We start from the raw sequence: 10,000 nt of genomic DNA, 5'->3' as shown, positions 1-10,000 counted from the left end.
ATAATATAAAACTTGAATTAAATCTATATATATTCTTCATCGAAGAGAAAATATATCGTTTCTTAAATTACAAATGACAAAAAAATTCTCATTTCTGATCATATTATGTCCAAATCTCCTTTTTGTCATCTAGTGACCACGACATATAATCGTTTTGGGGAACTGGGGCACAAATAGAACATAATAAAAGTCAGCCTCGATACATACCTGTTGCTCCCAACATAACATTTGTTTAGCCTCACATAATTTGCATTACTCATAATTTTAACTCCGGCACTCGAAATGTATACACTGTGCCGTCAAATGTGGCAATGAAATTCCTCTAATTACTGTCTTAAAATAATATTATTGTGATAAATGTTCAACTAAAAATTCATGGGACTTACTGATTTACTGTTTAGCACGTGTTAAAGGTGGCTATAATCTTCACTCATTCAACTCAACAATATTACTATTACAAAATTTGTTAACAGCGATCCCCCAAATTAAATCGGCCTCTGATGTTTCACTATGTGTTCAGGAGCATGCAAAACTACTGAGAGCAAAAATATATTTTTTTCTTCAGTGGTAGTATCTGATCTGTGAAAAGGATTCGTTTGTGTAAAAAATAAAAATATTTTGTGACTCGAGTAGCACATTGAACGTCAATGTTCCGTGGAAGTTATTTACTTGTTTTTATTCAAGAATGGAAGATTCAATCACTGAACCCAAAGGTAAGGTATTTCTTCTTTAAACGAATTATATATATATATATATATATATATATATATATATATATATATATATTCCCATCTCATTCTGTTATATCCTCCAACAACGTTGTTTCATCCGTACTGGAATCTTCAGGGAGATCCTTTAAATGTCCTATAGTGTCCTGGAGGAATGTTGTTGTGTTCAGTTGGCGCCAATGTTGTTTCTGGATGTAGGTTTGTTGCGCATGTGTGTGTTTGTATGTGTGTGTATATATATATGTGTGTGTATATGTATGTGTGTGTGTGTGTGTGTGTGTGTGTGTGATCTGGGTGTGGTATGGTGTTGGGTTGGCGGGGGACGTCTGGGTTATATTAATTCATTGGTCTCAGGGTTTCAACTAAGATGCCTCATCATCAAATGAGCTAGAGGTAGATGACTTTCCTTTAACACTCTCCTTACCACCCATATGAAAATCGTCACATTCGTTACGATGCAGCCAACATTTTTTCTCATTCTGATTTCTTTTGTACATCATCATCATATTTGAACAAAAATGTTTGCTATAGTTAAATTATATTAACACCGTGTTGAAGAGCTCGTTTAGCAGAAAAAATGATATAGCAAGAACTAACAGCTTTTGTGTTTGAGCGAAAAAAATAATTTTTGTATTGGTTGGGTGTGAATTATTGAGGACAATCCGGAAAATAACCGGTAAGGAGAGAGTTAAAGTTCATCAGGTCAGCCATTGACATCGAACTCGATATCTTCAGGTTGTAAATCAGAGACTATTACTCTGTGTCAGCTGATATGATTAAATCTTACATTATTCACTGAGTATGTTGACAATGCTGGATTTCTATCTTTTCTGTTTTATTTGTTTTTCCTCACTTCATTTTTATTGACTTAAAAAAAAGTACATACTGTTACATACACTCCTCCCCTTATATATCATCAAATTATGATATTTAGTTATAGAAACCAGCTTCTTATCCAAAGAGCTGCAAGAGTCAGAAACCGGGATATCCTCTGGCTCCATGCATCTGATGACTCCAATGGATTACATTTCTATTCAAATGCTTTGCTGAATTTTATTTACCCGATGTTTATATATAAATCTTAACAAGTTGAAGATATTCCATTGTGCGGGTTTCAGCATCACTTTTGGGGCAGCGTGGCTCAGTGGTACGGTCTTTGCTTCGTACCGAGTTCGAGTACCCGCTGCGCTGTGCGGCCTTGAGCAGGTCTCCTCGCCCTAGTTAAGTTTTTTTTTATGGTGCTGTATTACGGCTGACCCCTGGGTTATTCCAGTCTTCACTTGGAATAGAACCTAATGACAAATTTCCCCCATGGGATGAATGAAGGGAATTTTATTTATTATATATGTAACCACGTAGCCTTTACTATTAAATTGCCTGACATTACCCCCCCCCCCCCATAATAATAAGAGAGAAAGACACACACACATACACACACACACACACACAGAGAGAGAGAGAGAGAGAGAGAGAGAGAGAGAGAGAGAGAGAGAGAGTTTTGAATCGAACAGTTAGCAATATTAAATCTATAAATTATATATATACACAGTGTTAAGTTAAAATGAAGCAGTATTGACCTCGCGAGGATAATGTCATCGAGGAAAATCGTCACATTCGTTACGATACAACCAACATTTTTCTTATTCAAATTTCTCTAATACATCATAAAATTTAACGAAAATGAATAGTGAGTTGTAGAGCATGTTTTGCTAGAGAAATTGTGTATGGCAATAACTTACTGTTATTGTGTTTGAGTGACAAAAAATCTATTTTCGTGGTAGTTGGGTGTGAAGTTTTGGAGAAAATCCTGAAATTGGCTCGTAAGGATAGAGTTAAAGAACACAGTATGTGCTATTTGTTTAACATTGCATTTACTGTTTTTTTTTTAAAACAATTGCAGTACTAGTGATAAAAAGCTAAAAAGACAAAGCCAAAGCTTGTATGCATACCGACCAATCGATCAGTCTGTCAGTCTTTCAAGCAGTGCACTATTTTCCCACAATGTTTTTACTTAAATTCCAATGATGAGGGGCGGTTTAGGTCAATTCTAAAATAAATGTAATTGCCTATTTTGGGCGGTTTTAATCATTCTGTATCGTCATTATTATAGTGTTTATTAAAACAACATTTTTGGTGAAAAATATACATAATCTGCGTTGATACCCATTTTGCGACCTGATTTGGGGGCCTGACATAAAAAATATGACAATCTTGTGGCAAACGTTCCACAACAACTAATGAATGAATGGCCTCCATATTCTTCCCTCTTATCAACATTGTAGACTAGCATTTTGTGTCACCATAGAGAGATTTTAAACCTTTAGTTTATGGAATTTTTATTATGAGAATCAAAATGTTATGACAAACTTGATGTTAACAATTTATGATTTGGATTATAATTAATTCAAAATATCCCCCCAAAAATATCTCTATGGTGACATAATACATCATCTCTGTGATCACTGTTGATATTTTCAGACAATTTCATTGAATATATTCTGAGAAACCCAGTAGCCCATACCCCTAGAAAAATGGCATAATGAGAAAATAGCAAAAGAGTTTTCCGTTTTATCACACTTTTCGGCTGAGTTTTTCGTGCGTTATAGATTCTAGTATCTATTTAGAAATTGGACTTCAATAATGTTATTTCTAAGATAATAAAATATCGTTTTTTGAAGGATTTTCCTAATATTTAAACCTAAACCGCTCCTAAAGTATTAGGTTTACCCCCACATAATCAATACCATTTTGATTGGATTTATCACACGTCAATGCCAAAACATGTGTAGCTCAGCTTGGTAGGGCGTTCGTTTCACACACAAAAGGATTGAGATCGACCCGAATTGAAATCGATTTTTGTGTGATCCCTCCTCGCTATCGCCCAGAAATGATTGGCTAGCTTGACCATCTGACGAAAAGTAGTTTGCGATAGAATAGCGTCCTATCATAAGGGTAGCAAAAAATGTATATTGTCCGTTTCACTCTATATATACCAGGATAAACTCTAGCTCCATCGGCCAAATGAAGGACTACTACTACTATTATTTCTATTAGTACTACTACTATTACAACAACAAAAACTATTACTACTACTGCTACCACTACTACCACTACTACTATTACTACTACTACTACTACTACTACTACTACTACTACTACTACTACTACTACTACTACTACTATTACTACTACTACTACTACTACTATTACTACTACTACTACTACTACCACTACTACAATTACTACTACTACTACTACTACTACTACTACTACTACTACTACTACTACTACTACTACCACCACTACTACTACTACTACTACTACTACTACTACTACTACTACTACTACTACTACTACTACTACTACTACTACTACTACTACTATTCTCACTACTACTATCACTATTACTACTACTACAACTACAACAACAATGTCGAAAGTTTGCAATACATTTTGATTTCACTGAAGGCTGATAATTGTTCCTTTCGTGCATATATTGAAGAATGCTATAACTAGAACATAATTCCGACGAACTTCGTATGTTCTAAGCATAACCAGCACGGAGGCTTTCAAATCATAACCCACTTCTCACAATGCCAATTTCCTCCGTTGTTTCATAGAATATCCCAAAACTATTTATTAACTCACTCAATTCTAGAGATTGTGCTACTTTTCAAAATTAGAAAAAAAATCTATTAAAACGAGTATGCACATAGATAGTTTAATTCAACTACCATTAACATGTAAAAACTAAATCAATAGCTTTGATACTACGCACTTTTCAAAATTGAAAAATGTATTAAAATGGGCATGTACATAGTTTTATTCAACTACCATTAACATGTAAAAACTAAATCAATAGCTTTGATACTACGCACTTTTCAAAATTGAAAAATGTATTAAAATGGGCATGTACATAGTTTTATTCAACTACAATTAACATGTAAAAACTAAATCAATAGCTTTGATACTACGCACTTTTCAAAATTGAAAAATGTATTAAAATGGGCATGTACATAGTTTTATTCAACTACAATTAACATGTAAAAACTAAATCAATAGCTTTGATACTACGCACTTTTCAAAATTGAAAAATGTATTAAAATGGGCATGTACATAGTTTTATTCAACTACAATTAACATGTAAAAACTAAATCAATAGCTTTGATACTACGCACTTTTCAAAATTGAAAAATGTATTAAAATGGGCATGTACATAGTTTTATTCAACTACAATTAACATGTAAAAACTAAATCAATAGCTTTGATACTACGCACTTATCAAAATTGGAAAAATGTATTAAAATGAACATGTACAAAGATAGCTTTATTCAACTACCACTAAATTGTAAAAACTAAATCATTAGCTTTGATACTGCGCCTATAATTTGTCTCAGAAAAATATAATAAATAGGCAGGGGGTAAAAGTAACCCCGTTATACATGGAAATAGAGAGAATGAAGATGACGCCACACATGTCTTTGTTATTGTTTTTTGCCATCCATGTTTATGAGTAATTCTCACAAAACTGCATTAACCAGACTATTTACGTGCAAGGTTAAACAGAGTTTTGTATGTTGGTCCGTTATATTACCGGATGACAATGTTGTGAGCTTCATAGTCAAGCACATACAATCTATTAGATTGAGTGAGTTAAACAGGTGGGCCTTCTGTCACACCTGTTGCAAGTGTTTCACAACATGTTACCCTATGTCAATCAAGGGCAGTAAGTCAGTAAGTAAATTGTTTGCCGAGAGCGGTTCGGTTGATAAACTGGGAGAGTTACGTATTATTCTAAGCTGTTTTCTTTGAAAATAATTAACTATTTCGCCTTCTGAGATTTGCTTAACATTTCATTTCCTTATAATAGGGAACAAAAGTGCAATATCAAAAAAACTGGTTCCAATCCCCATTGAAAGTGCAAACCACTCTTCCAGAGAAAAAAAAGAGCTTTTATATTGCGCAATATTCACTAAACGTGCTCAAAGCGCTGCACAAAGGGTTCCCTGGCCATCAGCAATACGTATAGAACGAGACATAGCGCCTGTTAGGCGATATATATTACAGTTTTTTCCGACAAAGACAACGATGTTAACGGTCAGGTACTCATTTTACACCTGAGTACGATGATAGAATGTGAGTAAAGAGCTTTTTTTTAAAAAGGAATCAACTATGCGCTATTGAACCCAGGACCTTCCGATCCGAAAGCGAGTGTCATACCACGTGACCACATAGACGCACTGCCGTTGTTTTTAAAAACACAGTAGACCTTTAATAAAACGGCAGCGCACATATACATTGTGTGTTAAGTTTCTTTTCAGAAAAGTGAGTGGAGCAGGCACTTATCATGCTGATAATAACAAGAAATGAAGTGAATATAACAGTGTCAGAAGACATTAGAGAATAAAATCGGTTGCGGCGACGTGGAGTCGAACCTAAGACCGGACTGTTACGACGCCTCCGCCTAGCCACGAGAGGCGCTTCACAATGGAAGTCATCATCAAGAATAGAATAAATCCAACAAACCATATTGAAACTCTTGGTAAATGACACTTGAGCCTAATACGATTTAATAGTCTGATGTCACGCGCCCGGCAACGGCGGCCATCTTGGTTCTAAACAAAGAAAATCATTGTTTTTTTAATTTTTCATGCTGGCTAGGACTTTTCATATGCTTTGTGATCAGAATGTGTAAAAGTCAAAACATGATCAAATTTATGTGTTTTTTTTTTCCCCTCTGGATACCCTTTATGCTCGCCAGAGAAATATTTCATACGGGCGTCCGCCATTGTTCCGATAGTTTAGAGCCAGTGTTACTAAGTTACCACGCGTCATTAGGAAGGAAGTAACGTTACGACTGTTGAAGAGTATTGAAAGTGCTTGTTTGAGAGTATTTTAGAACTTCCTTAGGATGTTGACTGTGGAATTCATTTTCGTCTCCTGTTCGTAAACAACCAGTGTGTGGTAGACGCTATAGATAGTTCGAAGATGACGTCACTCAGGTCTTTGTTATTGTTTTTTTTGCCATCCGCGTTTATGAGTAATGCTCACTGAACTGTATTAACCCGACTATAAACGTTCATGGATAAACACAGTTTTGTGTGTTGGTCCGTTATACTTCCGGGTGGCAATGCTATGAGCTTCTTAGCCAAGCGCATACTATCTACTGTGTGTATCCATGACCGTTTATAGTCGGGTTAATGCAGTTCAGTGAGCATTACTCATAAACGCGGATGACAAAAAACAATAACAAAGACCTGAGTGATGCCATCTGCATACGATCTATACATTTCTGTTATTTACTCAAAACAAACACATGAAATATACCAGCAAACAAAACTACCTGTTACCTTAAGGGTTTATAGATAGTATGCGCTTGGCTAAGGAGTTCACAACATTGCCATCCGGAAGTATAACGGACCAACACACAAACTCTGTGTAACCATGAACTTTTATAGTCTGGTTAATACAGTTTAGTGAGAACAACTCACAAACGCGGATGGCAAAAACAATAACAAAGGCCTGAGTGACGTCATCTGCATACTATCTATACGATATTCAAACAAAACTATGTGTAACATAAAACATTTATATTATATTCAAACATTCATTTAGTGAGAACTGATCATCCAAAGGTGTACTAAAAACAATAACAAAGAAGCTCCGTGTGCTGTTTCACTTTGTTGGAAGGAAAATGAAAGAAAGTTTAATTCCGAGATAAAACGTTCGCGTTCGATTCCTGTTCAGTTCTGCAACTAAAAACGAGTGAGTTGCACTCACTTTGATATGATAATACAAGAGACCGACAGAGAGGAAAGGTCAAATAGAGGGCAAAACGGACCAGAGAGGAAAATGAATATCACTCAATTTGCGGCCTTAAGATGAATGATATCAAGATCTCCTTTCTAGAAAGGCTCCTCAATACCTTATAGATAAAATGCGCTTGGCCAAGGAGTTCACAACATTGCCATCCGGAAGTATAACGGACCAACACACAAACTCTGTGTAACCATGAACTTTTATAGTCTGGTTAATACAGTTTAGTGAGAACAACTCACAAACGCGGATGGCAAAAGCAATAACAAAGGCCTGAGTGACGTCATCTGCATACTATCTATAGATAGTATGCGCTTGACTAAGAAGCTCACAAAATTGCCATCAGGAAATATAACAAACCAACACACAAACTGATGTGTAACCTTAAGTTTATAGTCAGTTTAGTGAGCATTACTCATAAACGCAGATGGCGAAAAAAGATAACATAGACCCGAGTGATGTCAACTTCATTCTATTTATGTCTTAACAAGGGGAATGTTGTTTTTCAATATTTTAAAAATAGTTCCTCGTCTGAGAATTTTTAGTGATAAAAAAAATCTACAATATCAACAATACTATGTCATTTTCATTATGCGTATAACAACCACAACTACAACACACTTTTCTGCTACTCCACCACCAGGACCACCATCCTAATTAACACCACATCCACCACCACCACAACTACCACAACCACCGCCATAACAATACCATAACCATCACGACTACCACCACAACTACCAGAACCACCGCCATAACAATACCATAACCATCACCACCACCATCACAACTACCACAACCACCGCCATATCAATACCATAACCATCACCACTACCACCACAACTACCACAACCACCGCCATAACAATACCATAACCATCACCACCACCATCACAACTACCACAACCACCGCCATAACAATACCATAACCATCACCACTACCACCACAACTACCACAACCACCGCCATAACAATACCATAACCATCACCACTACCACCACAACTACCACAACCACCGCCATAACAATACCATAACCATCACCACCACCACCACAACTACCAGAACCACTGCCATAACAATACCATAACCATCACCACCACCATCACAACTACCACAACCACCGCCATAACAATACCATAACCATCACATTATCCACAACACAACCACCACCACTGTCTCTTTCATCACTACCACTTTTTTAAGAAGATTACCAGAATAAACACCACCATCACCACCACCAATACCCCACTACAACCACCGCCGCCAACAGCACCAAAAGTAATTACCACCATAATCACCACTAACACCAGCACCACTAGCAACAGCACCATCACCGATACAGCAAATGTCAAAATAAATATGAACACCACAATGACAAATCTCACCAACAGTCCCCATAACTACCCACAACCACAGCAGCAGCAGCATCACCGATACAACAACTGTCAAAAACAATATGACAAACAAACTAACTTGAGCTTTTATATAGCGCAATATCCACGAAACGTGATCAAAGCGCTTACAAGGGGTCCCTAGCCAACAGCAACACTTAACATGTAGAACGAGACATGACGCCTGTTAGGCGATATTACCATTTATTTTTCGAACCGAGACAACGCTGTTCAAACCACAATGACAAATGTTACCAACAGTCCCCATAACTACCCACACCCACATCAACAACAGCACCATCACCAATACAACAACTGTCAAAACCAATATGACCATCACAATGACAAATGTTACCAACAGTCTCCATAACTTCCCATAACCTCAACAGCAGCAGCACCATCACCGATATACAACAACTGTCAAAACCAACCAATATAACCACCACAATGACAAATCTCACCAACAGTCTGCATAACTACCCACACCCACATCAACAACAGCACCATCACCGATATACAACAACTGTCAAAACCAACCAATATAACCACCACAATGACAAATCTCACCAACAGTCTGCATAACTACCCACACCCACATCAACAACAGCACCATCACCGATATACAACAACTGTCAAAACCAACCAATATAACCACCACAATGACAAATCTCACATAACTACCCATAACCTCAACAGCAGCAACACCAAAGCCATCACCAGAAAAACACTTGTTTCCAATAATGCAATTTGGGCTAGTAATGAAGTGGCACAATGCTCTATTCAATACACGCCATTCAATCCATTCCTCGCCCCCCCCCCCTTTCCCAATACCCCATCGAATCATTCCTGGTTTTCATTGTCCTCACACGACAGCAACACTTTATCCTATCAATGGTGTCTCAAATACCTGGTTAATCAATCAGTTGGTCATTCAATCAATACGCCAATCAATCAATCAATCAATCAATCAATCAATCAACCACTTCATCCAACAACGGATCAATATAAAATCGATCAATCGATCAATTGACTAACCAGTCCCTCAATCAGTCAATCAAACCATCA

The 10,000-nt window shown here is 36.8% G+C and overlaps 1 protein-coding gene across 1 annotated transcript in view; it reads left to right on the top strand.

Annotated features, from left to right (window-relative positions):
* The first annotated feature begins 401 nt into the window (after positions 1 to 401).
* The window catches only part of LOC144975328 (metabotropic glutamate receptor 8-like), a 277,176-nt gene continuing 267,577 nt past the window's right edge, over positions 402 to 10,000 (top strand). The window contains exon 1 of the mRNA XM_078919302.1: positions 402 to 713. Within this exon, the coding sequence (XP_078775428.1) occupies positions 686 to 713 (28 nt within the window). The 5' untranslated portion in view covers positions 402 to 685. The remainder of the gene's footprint in view (positions 714 to 10,000) is intronic.

This window comes from Berghia stephanieae, chromosome 6 (genome assembly GCF_034508935.2).
Source record: "Berghia stephanieae isolate SIO BIC M18660-M18661 chromosome 6, UCSD_Bste_1.3, whole genome shotgun sequence".
Taxonomy (NCBI): Eukaryota; Metazoa; Mollusca; class Gastropoda; order Nudibranchia; family Aeolidiidae; genus Berghia; species Berghia stephanieae.
This window is presented reverse-complemented; position numbering and strand designations above follow the sequence as displayed.